We start from the raw sequence: 20,335 nt of genomic DNA on the forward strand, positions 1-20,335 counted from the left end.
ACTATATCTCATGGCCCAATAACGAGATGCAGATGAACTGGGAGGAAGAGAGTTTTTATTTCTGTAACCTTTTACAGGGAGATGGCCTGGAAATTAGTGCCAGACCAACTCAAAATTACAAAGTTTTCCAGAACTTATATGCCTTCTAAGCTATATGTCTACGTGTAAGTGTGCATTCATCTCATGACATAAGTGATTAACTTCTTTTAATCCATAACTAAGGTCTGAGTCCTGAAGACCTTCCTCTGGAGTCTCAGTAAATTTACTTAATCTAAATGGGTCTAGGTGCTGGGGTGATTACTCTTATCTTGTCTCCTGCTAAATCAGGGAGGTTTGGGGAGTTCCTTCAGACCTCCAGTAAACTTGTTCGTGGAGGCCTGGAGAGTTTCTTCAGACTCCCAGTAAAACTTGTTAATCCTAAATGGGTCCTGTTAAGAATTCTTTGGTTTTGCCAGGAAAGGCCTAGGCAAAACTCTTGGTGGGCTTTTGTTACATTCCAGCCTTTGTATAAGGGCGCTGGCTTTTTTTGGCTTTTAGTATTTAACTGAACCACTCAGTCAAGTACCGAAACAGCTGTTACAGAGGCCTGCATTAGTGAGATTTGGCCTGCCACAATAACAGAGTAGCAAAGGAGGCTCTGAGGACTCCCCAGGCCTCAGCTCCTCCAGGGATAATGAGACCTGGGAAACCCCTTCACTGTTTATGTGAGCTGAGATGCGCATTGTGTGTGCATCTACATAAACACAAGCCTTTTCTTCCTAATGCCTATTGGATAAGCAAAGCCTGGGAACATCAGATAACTCAGGAAGACCTTAGGATATCTCCCAATAAATGAATTACAGGGTTCTGCTTCATTGATTTGGCCACCTAAACACATCTCTAGGAATCATGCTTGGAAATGAAAACAAAATCAGATTACCTTCTTTGTTGGACAGTAGGCAAATAAATCATACCAAATAAAATGGTAGTTATCTCTATCCCTCAGAAACAAATACTATTTCTAGTTAAGAAAGAAAAAACACAGGTGTAAAAAGAAAATAATTCTTGGGGCCCCCAAATCACTAAGCTAAAGGGAAAAGTCTAGCTGGGAACTGCTTAGAGCCAATCACCCTGATTGTCTACCCTGGAGAGGCTAATCAGAAACTCAAAAGAATGCAACTGTTCATCTCACCTATCTCTGACCTAGAAGGCCCCTCCCCACTTCGAGTCTTCCTGCTTTTTGTTTCAAGCTGTCTCGCCTTTCCAGACCAAACCAATGTACTTCTTATATGTATTGATTGATGCCTCATGTCTCCCTAAAATGCATAATACTAAGCTGTGCCCCAACCACCTTGGGCACATGTCATCAGGACTTCCTGAGGCCGTGTCACAGGTGCATCCTCAACCTGGGCAAAATAAACTTTCTAAATTAACTGAGACCTGTCTTAGATTTGCTGGGTTCACATAGGTAACAGTTCCTTATACTTGTATATTTTTGTTTAGGTTAAAAAAAAGACCTCCCTCCTTTTGATATATGATTCATGCATATTTCATTCAAATAAATAAATAATTGCCCTCACAACTTTTGGCCAAAATACAAATCCTCCAGGCTTAACGTTTGTTATTTCTTGGGTTATAATAATGTATCTAAGAATAACAAGGTCTCCTGATTGTCTAGTGAGGTTTATTTTATTATGCTAAGACAAAGATGAATTTCTTAAAATTTTAATTAAAAACACAGAAACCTTCATACAGGAATGGTAGGGAAAAACCCCTCTGTTATCTCTATAGAAACATATTCTCTTAAAGTAATTGCTATTACTATTACTATTGTCACAATATTCATACTTAAGATGGGTTATCCATATGATCAGAAAAACAAAAGAATTCAGTGGCTCACGAAAAGGATATTGATAAAGAGAGTTTAAGAAACATTTTTTTTTTAACCTGCAGGCATATAATCCGGATCACCCTCACGTCTTTAAATCTTCTGTTACTAGCAATAATTTTCCTGTGTATTAATACTACAGTCTGGTTATATTGGCATTAGATGGCTAATCTCATTATTAAAATATATGGCAAAGAACAGAGGAAGAGATCTGTCCCAGGAGGACTAATTATACCGAATCCTATTTATTGTCACTACTGTTTCTGAAACAGTGTTTAGCTCATAATTACGTGCTGTCTGTTTGCAACTGATGTGACACTTTTTAATTTGTACTAAACTCACCTCACAATCACACTGCCTTTTAAAAAATAATTCAAAATAATTTATTAAAGGATTAAGAACAGGCACCACCGAAATGGCTTAGACATCATTTACAGCAAGAAGAAAGAGAAACATAAGATTTACATTTTAGAACATTACTCATTTTCCTCTCTGGAAACAAGAGCGTAATGTATTTCTACCTCTAGGCACAGTTCCTGCCACAATTTGGTTGCTAATAAATGTTTGTTAATTAAATTAATGAGTAACTTGCAGGTAGATACAATTTCAGAAATAGGCCCAGTAGTGCAGAATATCCTTCATAGTCTTCAAGTAGAAAACAAACACCTCTCTACTCAGAATAGTGGCCTTCCCAATTTTCTCCGAAATACTGATATTAATAAACCTACTTGAGGTATCTATATAGTGTGCTTGGGTACTTTAGAAAGTAGTTTTAACTGGGAACTCTTCCCAGAAAATATTTAATGGACTTCATAGCGTGCACAAACTCGTCTCAAAGAGAAGATTCGTTTCATTAATTTCAAAAGATCTCACATATTGTGTTCTTATAGTTTGGTGTCAAATTGATGTAGGTAATATTGAAGAAAATTTAATGGCCTTTCCTGATAAAAGCTAACACGTTTTTGGAGATGGAGTCTCACTCTGTTGCCCAGGCTGGAGTGCAGTGGTGCACCTCCACCTCAGCTCACTGCAACCTCCACCTCCTGGGTTCAAGCAATTCTCTTGCCCCAGCCTCCTGAGTTCAGCTGGGATTACAGGCGTGCACCCTCACACCGACCTAATTTTTGTATTTTTAGTAGAGATGGGTTTCACTATGTTGGATAGGCTGGTCTCAAACTCCTGACCTCAGGTGATCCACCTGCCTCGGCCTCTCAAAGTGTTGGGATTACAGATGTGAGCCACCGCCCCTGGTGCTAGTACATTTTTTATTAATTTCCCCATTTCTTAGATGTATTTACTTTTTCATTTTTCTTTTATACGATTTCTCAAATTTGGTGTTGCTGGGACTTGGGAAAAGTCTCATACATTTGACTAATGGCAGGATGACTCAATGCCAGTCACGTCTGAATATGTAGCTTATTACTTGACAGTTCACGTGGGAAGTGTACTAAAATTATTAAGTCCTATTGTCCCACTCCATAGCTTTATGCTTGATCTAGAAATCTGGCATCTTATCATAATAGACACTTGTGCCTTAAACCCGTTTCTTATGGAAGGCAGTGAAGTGACAAGAGCGTTTAAAAGCCCTGGGCATAATCCTGCCAAGAAAGAAGTAAATGACTCACTGTACGGGAATCACCCCAACCTTTCCAGGTCACAGAAAACCCTCTCCTGGAGCATTAAATTGCACCCTGGTGGTTTCCAAAACTGAACAAAGCAATTCTCTCCTGCTTTCATAAATAGGTTCAGAACTATTATTTTCACAGTTTTACACCCTGGATTTCAAGAAATCTTGAGCATATAAAATGTAGAAAATTTCCGTGTGCAGGTTTAAAAATCACACTTTAGAGAGTTAAGTCTCTCTGTGCTTGAGATGATCTTAGTTAAACGTAACATTTGGGGAAACTGCCACGGGAACCTCTGAATCACAACCTTTATTGTCTTTAATGCCAGGAGTTGAGCTAAATTTTTAAAGTCTACTGCAAAATTTATCTACCTTCCTTCCTTCAGAAAGGCAAACAAATGATCTTTGTAGTTTAAGGTGAGTATAAAAGGGCAAATGATAATCCCATGCCAAGGTGGACACAGGAGTCTTGAATGAAGCAATGGAGAAAATGGCAGTAGATTCTCACACTCTCCCCCTTTGGTGTTTCTTAAGTTTTAACAATATGGATGCATTAGATGGAAGGATATTGAACAACTAATCTCTATTAATCCACTTAGTTCATAAGGCCAGAGCAAAACTTTTGTTTATGGCCAAGGAGTTATCCCAATGTTCCTTCCCAGGGTATCCGGTTTGCTGATGCGGCTCTGATTTTGTACTGAACATGACGCAGGAGCATCTAGGAGTCATCTATCATCTGTTCTCTCCTTCCCGTGGAAGCAGATCACTTCCTCATAGGGACGTGTCACCAAAGCCTCCATGTACTTCCCCTAACAATCTTTCTCCTCTTACGGAGGAAGACATCTTCCTACTTCACAATTTTGTCTCAACTTTCAATGAATCCTTTTGATTTTCTAATTATGGCTAACAAAAGCTAGAACAACAGAAATTGCAGAGAGGAGAAAAATTAACTCCAATTTGCAGACGGAATAGGAGGAATCCCTTTATTAAATCACTTGCTCCTAGTTACAGGTTATAAAGATGGCAAACCTGGGAAGTAAAGACAGGAGTTTATAGTATAAAAGGTAGAAAATAGGAGTGGTTTTAATTCTCTCATCAGTTAGTGACCTTTTTTCTTTTTTCTTTTTTTTCTGAGACGGAGTTTCACTCTTGTTATACAGGCTGGAGTACAATGGGGTGATCTCCTCTCACTGCAACCTGGGTTCAAGCGATTCTCCTGCCTCAGCCTCCCGAGTAGCTGGGATTACAGGCATGCGCCACCATGCCCAGCTAATTTTGTATTTTTAGTAGAGACAGGGTTTCTCCATGTTGGTCAGGCTGGTCTTGAACTCCCGACCTCAGGTGATCCACCCGCCTTGGCCTCCCAAAGTGCTGGGATTACAGGCATGAGCCACCGCGCATGGCTGACCTTTTTACAAATCTGGTAGGTTTCATAAATTTTTTCCAGGGTATTTTGCTAGTTCTCAGAAATAATTTATTTTGGTTCTTCAGACCACAGTCATAAATTAGTGAAGGCAGCATACAGAACTGAAATTTAGCACCCAAAACAACCCCATGATTCATGCTTTCAGACAAACTCTAGCACAGAATGGATAAAGAGCTAAGATCTTCTGACCTGGGAATACAGAAAGGACAGAAAATGTTTGGACTTGTATGTCTTCGAGCTTTGTTTAGTCAAACAGTGAAACATGTATAAGCCCTTAATGATGAACAGAATTAGTAATACAACCCACAAGGCAAAGCGCACAGTGTTGCTGAAATCATAAGCAAAAGATATGTTCAACTAACTCGGACCCTTGCAAAGATTTGTCAAATGGTCTGATCATCCGAAAAATGCCAACTGTGACATATTCTTGACTTTTTAAGAGAGATTTACAGCAATCTGCTTTAATTTTGCATATTCATACTTGGACTATGGCGGTCCTGCTTCATACATCCTCTAACTGGTTAGCCTATTCAAAGAAAAGTACATTTGCATTTCTTTTAATTTTACCCTCTCCTCTTCCCATACCTAGGCAGTGTTATGACCTATTAGAAATTCTGAGATTTTGTTGATTTTAAAACATTTATATAAGGAAACTCAAGGTGATGATACTTAAAATCCAAACATCACCTAGCATCTTTAAACTGGTATCCATGGTCAACCTTCACAAAATGAATGAACCCCTTAAAGCTTATGCAAGATTGTGTTTGCGTGTGTATGCGTACATGTTTCCAGGGTGAGGATTCTTTGTTACCCATCTGTTCTCTATCAATCATACCAGGCAGGTGAATAACTACTGGATCTTTAAATAATGTGCTATTTGTCTACAAAAACTAAATATTTATATTTTCATAATACATTTTCATTCTCAAAGATAAAATGAACATATATATTAACATTAAAATACGTAGGTTTGCTGGAAGAAAGCAGAGCATAAAACCATATGGTGCTATGGGTTTTAATAGCATCCTATGAAGACCTATTAGCATTCTGAAGGCAGTGACTGAGCAGCACTCCACTGTAGAGGGAATCTGGGTGATTGAATATGGCCTCAGTGGCAAAAGACAGCTTTTAAGCTAATGCCTTCCCAACATACTTCTTAATGTTCTATGTAACTTAATTAAAACCAGAAACCACTAGTATCTCTTGTTACATACTTCCCATTTGTATGTAGCAAGATTTTATCGAACTTGGTAAACATTCAGAAGGTAGGGAAGTAATAGTACTGAGTGGCTTTACTGAAAGAGCATGTATACCATTCAGCATAGTTTATAAGATTTTGTTCACTAAATGCTAATTCTCCCATTTTCCTTCCCATTCACTATCTGTTATTGGGTTTGCCCTTAGGAGTGCTAAAGCTAATGAGTCCCCCTTTGCTCACCAATGTATACAGAACTCAACTAAAAATAAATGGATGGTGAACAAATAAATAATAAATACGTAAGTATAGAGCAATTATTTACTTTTCTGAAAGATGATCTTTTTGGCCTGGCAGTCTTTCAACTTTTAATTCCATTCTGATTAGCTTCATAAAATTTTGGTTAAATTCAAAACCTGCTGGTGGAATGCCTTAAACATTATAATATTCATCTGTCCACATACCAAGAACTCAGCAAATAATTTTTAACTTACTATCAGTTACATTGAGGTACAGATGTCCCATATTTGCTTTGGAGATATATGCTATATACATATATTTTATAAGATAATTTCTTTTGCAAAGAAAAGTGATGGGTAGAAATAATTGGTTTGTTGGGTGAAGAGCAATTAGCGGTACCATATAAAAGCTCAAGTTTAGCACCACAATTTCTTTTTTGCTTTAGAAAAGAAAGGTACACCAACACCCACATTGGTTAAAGTTTGGTTTAGTTGTAATCCACATCATATAATGGCGAAAAATTTATTTATGAGGTGGTTTAAACCTTCTCATGCCATCACCTGTTTACCTGTGACAAACCTCCCATTAATTTCTACCCTTGTTATCTCCAATGACTGCCGTTTCTTGTTGAACATTTATTGCTCTTCTGCTGGAATTTACCAAATAGCCTTGAGCAAAATCTCAACTTAGTGATGAAACCGTGCTCTTTAATGAAGAGTCTCACAGAATTCATGTTCTATCAAAGAATTATGTGAAGAAGTTCCCAGAGATCTCAGCAGAATTTAACATGTGGCTGAACCATTCAAAAATGAGAAACCAAAGAAGGATGCTGATGCTATAGAAACTGCCAACATTTTTTTTTTTTGCTCAATTAAACTGATAGCCTGAATGTGAAGCAGCAGATAGAAGCATGAAATGAATTTTAGTATGGATAAGATGGTTTCAATCGTTAAGACACTGAGAAAATCCAAACAACACAACTGGGATAGATAAACAGATGTACAGGAAAATGTTTCCTAATTCTCACTTCCCTTTAGAAAATGCAGAAGTTGTTGAAGTCAGAATAATAATCATGATAACTGTCTGATGAAAGATTTAGACTAAGTATCTGTAAAAACACCAAAAATCTCAGAATTACAAAGAAAGGTTTGGCTGTGTATCCCTTATCTTTAAAACAGTTCAAGTCTTACAAATTAGGGGGTGCTAAGGTTTTCCAAACCTAGGCCTACAATAGAAAGTTCATTTAAATAAAAAATCCCTATCTAGCCTTTGGTTTAACTGTACAGGATCACATTAAGTCTAATTTCTCTTCAACAGTCAGGACATATCATCGTCTTCTGTCTATGAAGGATAAGTAGAACCCTGAGAGTTACAAGAGGAAAGGCTCAGACAGCATTTAGTTCCTGTTTCATGAAGCTATGAATAGTTTGAGTACGAGCCCTGACAAAGTAAAAAGCAGGAAGTACATGACTGTAGAGGGCAGGTTAAGAAATGATGAATGCTTAGCTTTAAGTATTTAATCTGGTAGCTTGCAGGCCTCCAAAGGTGGTAGAAGTTAACCACGTGTGCTGCAATTCTGGAGAGGCATTTAATTCTTCCAGAGGGAAAAAGTGCTAACTCCTTGATTTTCCAAAGAAAGTCTTAGGAAAGTAAAAAAGGTTAAGGGGTTGGTGCTTAGAAGAGTCACTAGCCTTCAACAGAGTAAGAGTTTTTTCTGAGTGCAAAGACACAGCTCTGCTCAACTTTTTTTTCCCATGGGGAAAACAACTATTTTAATAATTGTAATATTTCAAGTATTTATCTCATTTTTTAACTTTTAATTTTGGAACAGAGTCTTGCTTTGTCATCCAGGCTGGAGTGCAGTGGCACCATCACAGCTCACTGCAGCCTTGACTTCTTGGCTCACACTCCCACCTCAGCCTCCAGAGTAGCTGCGACTACAGGCGCGCACCATCATGCCTGGCTAATTAAAAAAATCTTTTTTTTTTTTTTTTGTAGAGATAGGACCTTTCTATGTTGCCTAGGGTGGTCTCAAATTCCTGGGCTCAAGGGATCCTCCCACCTCAGCCTCCCAAAATGCTGGGATTGGAGCTGTGAGCCACCACATCTAGCCTGAAGTATTTATTTTAAATACATGTGCATATATATGTATGACTCTAAATATGAGTCAAACAATGCATTTTTAGGTTGACCATTCAGTGTATTTGCCTATAGGTACATAACTAAATCAGAAATTTGAAACATACAGTATACTCAGACACAGGGACTCAGGAAATGAAATTCATTAGTAGAACAAGGAATTCTAGCTGCACAAAAAACAACATCTCATAACACTTTCACGTTTAGATTTAAAAGCTGAGTAAAAGTATGATTTAAATCTGAGCTTCAAAGAAACTGAAAACAATCCACATTGTTTTGGAATCCCATGTTTGCAAAGTCTGAGAATATACGGTAGAATTTGTTAAGGGTTAGACAGGTAATTATTCTAAGTGGTAACATCTACAGAATCTATGGAAACGACACTTTTGATTTACTTATATTCAAATACCATTTACTGAATACAGTTGTCTGCATTTTCCAGGCACGGTGGTTAAGTATGAGGGAGATCTCAGAAATATTTATGTATGACTCCTATTATAAGATGTGATCTTTTTCAGACAACCACCAGTAAGCTCTGGATTTATGTCTTCAAGAGGAAGGTATAAAAGTCCTCAAGAAGGCATTTAATTACGCCTGTAATCTCAGCACTTTGGGAGGCCGAGGCGGGTGGATCATGAGGTCAGGAGATCGAGACCAACCTGGCTAACACGGTGAAAGCCCGTCTCTACTAAAAATACAAAAAAAAAAAAATAAAAAATAAATTTAAAAAAATTAGCCAGGCGTGGTGGTGGGTGCCTGTAGTCCCAGCTACTTGAGAGGCTGAGGCTGGAGAATGGTGTGAACCCAGAAGGCGGAGCTTGCAGTGAGCCAAGATCGCGCCACTGCACTCCAGCCTGGGCGACAAAGCAAGACTCTATCTCAAAAAAAAAAAAAAAAAAAGAAGGTATTTACAATTTTCTTGTGCCTGCCAAAGTGCAGACCTAAGTGCCAGGTCAAGCCATACAACATTAAAACTTAAATGAACACCTAAAGATGGTAACTTAACAAAAATGGCAAGTAATGCCCCCTAGACTCCAGGCCTGTGACCACCCAGCCACATTTTATTACAAAGGAAAGATTTAAAGGTGAGTCATGGTGGCTCATGCCTGTAATATCAGCACTTTAAAAAGCCGAGGTGAAAGGATCGCTTGATGCCAGAAGTTCAAGACTAGCCTGGGTAACACAGCAAGACCCTGTCTTTACAAAAATTTTTTAAAAATTAGCCACACATGGTGGAGCTTCTGTAGACCCAACTCTCATGAGGCCGAGGCAAAAGGATTGCTTGAGCCCAGGAGGTTGGGGCTGCAGTGAGCTACGACTGGACCACTGCATGCCAGCCTGGGTGAAAGAGCAAGACCCTGAAAAGAAAAGAGAAGATTAGAGAAGAGAAGAGGGGAGGGGAGGGGAGGGCAGGGGAGGGGAGGGGAGGGCAGGGGAGGGGAGGGGAGGAGAAAAGGAAAGGAAAGGAAAGGAAGGGAAGAAGGAAGGAGGGAGGGAAGGAAGGAAGGAAGGAGAGAAAGAGAAATAGAGAAAGAGAGAGAGAGAAAATAAATAAATAGATAAATAAATCCGAGTTAAGAATTTAACAGGAATCCTTAGATCAATCAACAACAGTGATCTGATTTTTGACAGTAAAATATTTCTTCCTAATCCAGTTTTTAATTTTTTTTCAAATGAACATGTTGCCTAATTCCATATGAAGCAATGCGGAGGCCCACAATAAGCACGATTACAACCACTCTAAAATTATCCCCTTTGATAAAAGATGACACTTTGGCAAACATTCTTGCCACTGCCTTTCCTGTGATGGCTGATGAGACTAAACTGAGAGTTTAAATGTACATTTGTTAAAGCCTCCATTCAGTCCTCAGCTTATTTTTAGTCCCATCAATGTCCATTTAGCAAAGATCTTACTTCAGAGGTTGGACTTTCAGCTGGAACGCTTCACAAGTGTCTGCTATAAAGATTCTGGTCTCAGCACCCACCAGCCTATCCTTCTCTGGCAAATGATCACACGGCTCCTCTCCTGAAAGTGTGTTCTCCAAAAAAGAGAGGAACCAAGGAACTTTTGTTCCGCAGAGATATAAAAAAATATTGCCTGACAAGTGCCTTGCTAAGATAGAGAATTTTGGCAAATAGAAAATGAAAACGCTAATATGAATATTCTTTTTCAAAAGCTCTTTGTTTAGAGAGGAAGCTTGTTCTAGTTAGAAGGCACTGCAGTGACTTGCGGCTCTACCCTGTCCCTTCCCAGCAGTGTCACCCTGAACCAGCCACTCCATCTCCCGAGGTTGCAGTGATATCATCGGTAGAACAGGGTCAATAGTATCTTACGTCTTGGAAGAATGCCACGAGCTCTTTAATGGCTCCTCATGGCTTTCTGTGCACTGTAACTTTATCCATAGAAAGAAAAATCAAAATGGTGAGGAAAGTCGGTGCAAATGGGTGACTTTCTGGTTAAGTTGCATAAAATGCACAAACAATTCCAGCCAAGATTGAGTGAGAAGAACTGGATTTACCCCCCTGCCTGAACCACCAATAACTGGACAATATATTCATATACAAACAGCGTTTCTTTTTTTTTTTTTTTTTTTTGAGATGGAATCTTGCTCTGTCACCACACTGGAGTGCAGTGGCACAATCTCGGCTCACTGCAACCTCTGCCTCCCAGGTTCAGGTGATTCTCCTGCCTCAGCCTCCTGAGTAGCTGGGACTACAGGTGTGTGCCATCACACCTGGCTAATTTTTTGTATTTTTAGTAGAGACGGGGTTTCACCATGTTGGCCAGGATGGTCTTGATCTCTTGACCTCGTGATCCGCCCGCCTCAGCCTCCCAAAGTGCTGGGATTACAGGTGTGAGCCACCACACCCGGCATAAACAACATTTCTGCAAGATATTAGACATCAGGTGAAGGACACTGATTCCTGAAAAGGGGAAACAAATGAGGACTTACAGCTGCCAAACTCATGGCCCTGAATTTCCAGGTCATGGTTTCAGGTGGGGAAACCCACACAGAGCCTAGAGGACTCGTGGAGTGGAGGACATGAAGTGTGTGGAGAGATCAAGGTAGTTGTAATTCACAGGACAGGGTATTGGTGAGGAGAGAGTTGCTCCAAAAGAGAATCCAGAGATGTGCAGAGTGATCCTTGAAAATATAGCTGAGTAATGATGGGTACATGCATGTGAAAGAAACTGAGGCCAGGGGGAAAATCACTAAAAAGAATTAGCATTAACAGTGCTTGGTGTTCACACAGGGACAGGAATAATGTCTCTTCCCACGAGTGAGAAAACTTAACATTCATGGTAGATGACTGAGAAGGGTCTTGCCTCACTAGTAAGGAATAACTAGTCCTAGGCTGATAACTGCTTCTATCCCACCTAACAAATCTAAAAATGCAAAGCTCAAAAGGATCAAACTGTTTCCAAGTAACTCAACTACGTGACAGAAAAAAGCTCAAGAATATTACAAAAACACCTAGCATTCAACAAGTTTAAATTCAGCGTCCGACATTTAATAAAAAATTATGAAGCATAAAATGATACAGGGAAATGCCACATGTAATAATAAGCAATCAAAATTGATTCAAAGTTGACAGAGATGTTAGAATTAGCAAACATGGATATTTAAACAGTTTTCATATAATAACTGTATTCCATAGGTTCAAAAGTTAAGATACAGACGATATTATGGGTGTTGGGGGTAGCCCAGGTTAAATTTCTATATACGACAACTACAGTATGTGAGGTGATAAGATGAAAAACGGCCAGATGGAATTAAGGGCAGACCGAATGATACCATGGCATATCAAAATTAAATTGTTAAAAACCAGTGATATAGAGAAAACTGTAAAAACAGAAAAAAAAAGACATGTTATTTTTAGAGAAATAAAGATATCGACACAAATAAGACAGCAGAGTATCATCTTTCAAGCAATGAAAGAAAAACCTCAATCTAGTATTTTATACCCAGCAAAAATATTTTTCAAAACCAAAGGTATAAAAAAGACATTTTCAGTCAAAGCCAAACAAAAGATTTCATCACCAACTTATATGCACTCAAACTTTTTTTTTTAAAAAAACAGGGATGCCCTTTGTCACCCAGATGGGAGTACAGTCATGCAATCACAGCTCACTGCAGTCTCGAACCCCTGGGTTCAAGTGATCTTCTTATCTCAACCTCCTGAGTTGCTGGGATTGCAGGTACAAGCCACCAAGCCCAGGCTCTAAGACATTTTAAAGGAAATCTCTCAGGCAGAAGGAAAATGATACCAGCTGGATCTGCGCAAAGAGTTTACAGCACCCAAAATGATGACTTCATGGGTAAACATATGTTGTTTTTTTTTAAATTTACAACTCATTAAAAAATAACTGTTTAAAGAAAAACATCAACAATGTAGTAAGGAAACAGTATGACAACAACCGCTTACAGAGAGAGAGAGAGACGAAAAATGGAAGTACTTTTGTAAAGTACTATCTGTGGAGTGGTATAATATCACTTGAACTGACATAATATCATCGTGACAAGTTTAGAATGTTTTCTATAAGCCTAAAGCAACCAGTAAAATAACAAACTAGTTATAACTTATAAACCCACAAAGGAGATAAACCAGTAAAATAACAAACTAGTTGTAACTTACAAACCAACAAGAGATAAAATAGAATCATAAAAAACTTCTAATTAATCAAAAAAAAAAAAAAAGAGGAAAAAAGAAGAACAAGGAACAGACTGGACAAATAGCAAACAAATACCAAGATGACAGATTCAGTGACAACCATATCCATAACCTCATTCAGTGTACATGGTCTTCCCAATCCAAAGGAAAACATAAGACCCAATTATATGCTGTCTACAAAAAATACACTTCAAATATAAAGACAAACAAGGTCAATAAGAGTATAAGGACGGAAAAATGCACCACATTAATATTAATCAAAAGAAAGCTGGAATAGCTTTATTAATATTAAAGTAGATTTCGGAGCAAAACATTACAAAGGATAAAAAGATCATGTCATAAGAAGAGGCTCAAGGAGGGCCTAACAGCCTGGAACATTTACACACCTAAAAACACAGCCTCAAACTATACAAAATAAAAACTGATAGCACTGTTTAGAAAAATGGCCCGGTCCACAATCACAGGCAGAGCTTTCAATATCCCTTGCTCAATGACAAACAGAAAGAACAAATGGCTGGGCATGGTGGTTCACGCCTGTAATCCCAGCACTTTGGGAGGCCGAGGTGGATGGATCACCTGAGGTCAGGAGTTCCAGATCAGCCTGGCCAACATGTTGAAACCCTGTCTCTACTAAAATACAAAAATTAGCTGGGTGTGGTGGCTCACCTGTAATCCTAGGTACTTGGGAGGCTGAGGCATGAGAATTGCTTAAACTCAGGAGACAGAAGTTGCAGTGAGCCGAGATTGCACCACTGCACTCCAGCCTGGGTGACAGAGTGAGACTCCATCTCATTAAAAAAAAAAAAAAAAAAAAAAGAACAAGTGGACATAAATTACACACTCATGCTCAGAAAGTTCCTTCCATTCCAAGTAAGCTCTCCCACAGAATGCCGGTGAACACATCTATGCCTGTACCACTCAACATGCCTTTTTGGGGCAATGATCACTGAAAACCATGAATAAGTCTCATCATTGCTAATGTCATGACTGACAAATGCTTCCCCACAGAGAATATGGCCACTGCTCTGAGACGGAAATTTGAGTTCTAATTCCTTCTGGTCCACTAAAAATTCTTACAACTCAGCCAAATCTCAACTTTCCTTGACCTTAGTTATATTATTATACTTACATGATGAGGGGGCTGGGCAAGGTTACTTCTAAAATCCTTTGCTATGGTCTGAATGTTTGTGTCTCTCCCACCCCCAATTCATATGTTGAAACCTAAGCCACAATGTGATGCTATTTGAGGGTGAAAGCTTTGGGAGACAATTAGGCATGAGGGCAGAGCCTTCAAGATTGACATTAGTACCCTTATAAAAGAGGCCCCAGAGAACTCTCTTGCCCATTCCACCATATAAGGATACATCAAAATACAAACAAAAACAAAAACAAAAATAAAATAAATAAAAGATAAAAAAAATTTAAGTTCTATGAACCAGGAAGCAAACTTTCACCAGACAACCAAGTCTGCTGATGTCTTGATCTTGGACTTCTCAGCCTCTGCAACTGTGAGAAATAAACTTCTGTTGCTGATAAGGTACCCAGTCTATGGTATTCTGTTACAGCAGCCTGAAGGGACTGGAAGACATCCTTCCAGCTTTTGTGTTCGAACTTGAACTATGCCATCAATTGTCACCACCTCAGGAATATTAAATCAAGTTAGGGCTTGCAATGTGAGTCCCTGGGAGTCCTGTCTGGCTGCTCTGTGGGGAAGTGTGAGTACCTGCTGTGTAGAGATGACCTTGTGGAGGTAGCTGCCCTGTGACCCTTTGACCTTCAAGATGGAATGGACAGGGGTTGAACCTCTGAATAACAGTGCTCAAGGCATTTCTCCTCATTCTTTTTGTATGGCTTCCAGTTCCCAGTGCCCCACCCTTACTGTCTGTGCTGTGACCTGAAGTGTGAACTCGGCTGCAGCGAGACGTACCCGAGGAGGAACAGCCTGCAGAGCGGTGATGTAGTTCTCCAGGGCCAGGCGGCGGCGGTCATTGAGCATGGCTTCCACTCTGGCCATGTGTGTCTCCACCAGCTGCTGTCTCTCGTTGGCTGCTTCCTGTTCCAAAGATTCCACTTTCTCCTGGAAATGCTGCCATCATAAACACATATGTCCATGGGGACTGAATAAGTAGGATGAAGCAGCAATTTCAAGTCTTCTAAAAAAGACATCCTATTCCATTTTCTTCTAGTACTAAAAAGTATCCTGAAGACTGCATAGTCATTCCAACATTTTGACTAATTCTACGTTTTATAGCTTACTTCACTTTCTTGCACTCTCCAACCCTCATCAAACCTACTTTCTCACTGAAAATCAGTATTTCATAGGCTCTCTGAAGACTGATTTGACTAATAATAACTTTGGATAAATATATGCACTCTTGAAACTCTTATATTACATATTAAAAAAAAAATCCCTCTCTTACTAAAAGTACCTCAAGTAATTGACCATAATAAACTGTTGGTTTACTTAAGGTAATTTTGAGACTGGTTTCCATCAAAAATTCAAATTCTCATAATTTTTGCTGGAGGGAGAAGCAGCAGAAGATTGTGGTGACTGAAAAGATGTATTATTAATAAAAAGTAGATTGCAAGTTACAATGTGAGTTTTATGGCAATGAATTATAACTTGAAATAATTCAGAGCAAATATAAGGCAGGATTTAACAACTCAATTACTAGACAGTGATTAAGAACAGCTGAAGTTCATAGGACTATGAACAATCACACGTGAGGTGCTGGCAGATACAGGTAAACCTGCAGACACTCATTAAACAGACTGCTGGCATGTGATGTTTGGTAGGAAATGGGTTCAGGTTTTACCTGGATAACTGCCTTCTTATCAGCTTTAGGCAAGTTCTTTGCTTGACGTTCTGCCTCTTCCCATTCTCTCATGACCTATAAATTAAGAAAACATTTGAATTTAAAATCATCAGTTCATGCTTTGAATACAGACTTAATAGGATGGATGATTATGTTTTTCCTCTATTTTTGTCATTTTAGATATTTAAAAAATGTATTACATACCCCTTCCTATCTGAAGAATATTTGACCTCCCACTAGGATATAAACAATTAATCACAGCAGTATATTAAACATAAATGTTCACATTTATTGCAGGAATATAGCTTTTTGAGTCAAGGTTGGTCTTTTTTTACCCCCTGAGAACTGAGTGACAGTCATTTGATTTGATGTGAACAAATACCAACTATTCATGGAAGGCACACACTAACTGAACAAGGTCTTCCAATATTAAACTGAACACCTAAGTTTTACTCTCTTATGAAAGCAATTGAAATCATTTTAAACTGTATATTTTGACTTTAAAGAAAATATGACATTTTATGTGTGTGTGTGTCATGAATACAATGCCAAAAAGCAGTACATAATGGGGGAAGAAAAAGAAGACTTCTGCTGTCTAATATCCTAAGACCTATCCCCCTTTAAAGAACTGATGGGGAATTAAGGCCCTTTGAGCTTGCCAACCTAAATCATGAACAGCAAGGATTACTCTAAGTCCTTCCAAAAACTCCAAGAAAACATGTAATATTCTGAATGCAGCAAACATGTATTTTTTTACAAGTAGCACTAATTTAGTAACCAACTGCTATGGTTTGAATGTAACCCCTAAAAAGCATGTGTTGGAAACTTAATCCCCAATGCAACAAATGTTGAGGGGTAAGTCCTGTAAGAGGTGATTCAGTCTCTGTCCTCATGAGTAAATTAGTATCATTATGGGGGGAGTGGGTTTGTTATTGTGAGAAGTGTGTTGTTATAAAACTCAGTTTTACCCTCCTCTTGCCCTTCTTCCTTCCACCATATATGATACAGCATGAAAGTCCTCAACAGATGCCAGCACCATGCTCTTGGACTTCCCCACCTGCAAAACTGAGAGCCGAATTTTAAACTTCTTTTTCTTTACAGATTATCCAGGCTGGGGTATTCTATTATAGCAACACAAACTGACTAAGATATCAGGTGAATGTGTTTTGTAGGAAATCAATGCTTCCTGCTCTCAACTTTGATGTTCACCTGGATTTCCCTGAGAGAAGTTCACTCATTAACCTGATACAAAAAGTAAAAGTCTGCACCTCTGTATGTTGTTGAAAGAAAATATTAACTTCCTACCACCTACAGCTGCCTTTTCAAGTGTATGACAAGTAGAATTTGTTTGAAGTGCAACTCATAACTGAACTAGGTAAAATGAAGAAAGATCAAGGAAACAAAATATTGGTTTGGTGCCAGATGTGTACTTGCATACTCTGTGTACTCCCAAAGCATGAGAAAACTTGATTACTGTATTATAAGAGCCTGTTTTTTGTAGGTACTTAGCCTTAAGGAATAGACTCTTCTAACATACTTCAAGATGGGAAAGAAAAAGAGGCTTAGAATAAATAACTATAGATAGAAGACTTCTATGAGACAATACTATATCAAATCACCATGTGGGTTCCTAATTACAGATTTTATTGTCCATTGGCATTCATTCTTTGTATATGATAGGCAATTAGCTTCTTCTTGTTGTTTTTGTAAAACCATGGAGGAAACAAGATGGAATAAATATTCCATTACACTTGAAAAGCATATCAAAAATAATCTCAAGGTTCACAGCAAAATTGGGACAAATGCCCTGCTGCAATGAACAAGAATAGAACATGGAAGAAAAGAAACATATTGTCCCATCTGCTTTGGTGCTTCTACCAAGTTAATAAAGGGAACCTGTGGGCAAGGGGGAAATGGAAGACCATCTTTGCTTTATAGATGAGATAAGCCTTGCAATATAAATATTTCAATTTCCTGCTTTGGGAATGTTCACAGTGGTGGTACTCTACCAACAATTCTTCGAGCAAGGAATCTCAAAATTAGTTTGAGATAGAAGTTCAATGTTCTACTACAATGTGAAAACTGATTTCCCATATTACATTTACATTTTTTCCATTTTACCTCATACACTTTAAGAAACTGGACTTTAAGCTTTAAGCTGGGGGAATCCATGAAATAATTAAAGAGATTTATTTAGCTAATGAGTTGCAAATAAGCATTACTATAGAAATTAACTCACATTTTGATTTTCAGAACAATTTAACAATATCCTATACCCCCACAAATAAATAAATCACCTGCACCATCCCACTAAGACTCTACTGCAAATGAATACACACTATATGTAGGCTGACCATCTCCCTGTGAACAGAGAATTTCACTGTGGGACTGATAACAAGTAGCATTACTGCTGACCCTGTATTAAGAGCTTTACAAAATCTATCTAATTTAATTGATTCCTCACAACAGCTTGTGAGATTAGCCAGGGCCATCCCATTTTACGAACCGGGTTAAGGTACCAGCTCGAGGCTATGCAGGTAAAAAAGGGAGAGGGAAGAATATAAACCAAGATCTCTGTGGCTCTAAACATCATGTTTTTGTACCCTATGGTACCCAATTTTTTATTATAAAATAACAAATTCATTAGGTGAGCTAAGTTTACTTATATTTAGTGACAGAAGAAAGGGGCGCTCTTAAAATGTTGCTGCTTATCTTAAAAATAAAAACCTAGGCCAGGCACAGTGGCTCATGCCTATAATCCCAGCACTTTGGGAGACCGAGGCGGGTGGATCACAAGGTCAGGAGATCGAGACCATCCTGGCCAACACGGTGAAACCCTGTCTCTACTAAAAATACAAAAATTAGCTGGGCGTGGTGGCACGTGCCTGTAATCCCAGTTACTGGGGAGGCTGAGGCAGGAGAATCGCTTGAACCAGGGAGTCGGAGGTTGCAGTGAGTCTAGATTGCGCCACTGCACTCCAGCTGGGTGACATAGCAAGACTCCATCTCCAAAAAAAAAGAAAAATAAAAACCTATGAGTTGGGTCAGCTTTCAATTTGAAAGACTTCATTTTAAGCATATACTAAAAGTAGTAAGTTTATAAGTAATAAAAGTGCTCACACATGGTTCAGCTGTTGATTTCTATTGACTAGATGCTAGTCACGACATACAGCAACAAAAATCTACAGGTTTAGAGTTATACTCCACAATGGCAACAACAAACCAAAATATGAAAAAATTCCAAAATCCTCTGTATTTATAAGAAAACATATAACAAAAACTACAATAAAACTTAATTTAAAAAACCGCACAATTTTTAAAATTAAAAATTCTCAGGACCTGGCCCTTGCAGTGGCTCTACGGATTCTTATAAAGCAATTTTCCACTGCAGGCACAAAGGTATCAATTTCATTTGGATTTATCAATCTTCAAAGACTTGGCTGTTTCATGCAGAGAAAATGACTACTACTAAGTAGAGATTTAAGAGGCAGGCAAGTTTAAAGTTGAAAAGTCCCTAGATTTCAGCACCACAGACTATGAAGATACATATTGATTTCAGGTGTCTCACATTCCTATGACCACTGGAATCTAGTAGACAACATTCTCTGCTCTGGGACAACATCTCTTAGGTTATATCAGATATATCTGATGACTAAAAGATGAACAAAATCTACAAAATCATGAACTAAGTCACAAGTTAAACAGATGTGCTAAAAGAAAAGTTAAATTATTATTTTAAAGAAGACCTGTCACATCTAAAACTAACAGAGAATTTGAAATAAGTTTTCTTAATAAGATCAAAAATGAACAAGATATACTAGGAGAAAAAATCCAGGATTAAAAAAAACACAAAATTAAAAAAAAAATGACTAAGTGTGTCCAAGAATGAAATGCAAGGTTAGCAAGACTTATGTGAACTTAGAGGTACTACAAGGATTTTACTATCCAGCTGGAAAGATAATGCAGGTGTGTCCAGAAATCACTAACAAAACCGGGGAGCAAATATTTAGAATTACATGAAAGGTAAGAGCAATGACTGCCTGTCTCATTCTGAGTATGAAGTGGGGTGTAAGGAATGGGTGAGATGTGTCAGCGTGAAGAAGAGTGGGAGGGCATTTCCAGAAGAACTCAATGCCAAGGGCAAAGGGAAGCCCAAGATGAGATGAACAGATGATGAGCAGAGTGGCCTGATCAGAACAGCAGTTTAACGCTGTACAGAAAGCAAGGGTAGCAGTTGAGAAGGAAGAGGTGGTAGGAAGACCAGAGTCAGGGTACAGCGGTAGGCGCTGAAAATGACAAGCTGAGCATTCGGTGTTTATTTTTGTCATTGTTCTTTTTTTACGACTTCATGTGC

At 38.6% G+C, this 20,335-nt stretch overlaps 1 protein-coding gene across 6 annotated transcripts in view; it reads right to left on the minus strand.

Moving 5' to 3' along the window:
* APP (amyloid beta precursor protein) overlaps window positions 1-20,335 on the minus strand; it is a 284,040-nt gene that overhangs the window by 73,754 nt on the left and 189,951 nt on the right. For all 6 annotated transcript variants that reach the window (XM_004062633.5, XM_004062636.5, XM_004062637.5 and 3 more), the window contains 2 exons: window positions 15,982-16,056; window positions 15,093-15,251 (listed from right to left, as the gene is read on the minus strand). In XM_004062633.5, the coding sequence (XP_004062681.1) occupies window positions 15,093-15,251; window positions 15,982-16,056 (234 nt within the window). The remainder of the gene's footprint in view (window positions 1-15,092; window positions 15,252-15,981; window positions 16,057-20,335) is intronic.

Source organism: Gorilla gorilla, chromosome 22, assembly GCF_029281585.2.
Source record: "Gorilla gorilla gorilla isolate KB3781 chromosome 22, NHGRI_mGorGor1-v2.1_pri, whole genome shotgun sequence".
NCBI lineage: Eukaryota > Metazoa > Chordata > Mammalia > Primates > Hominidae > Gorilla > Gorilla gorilla.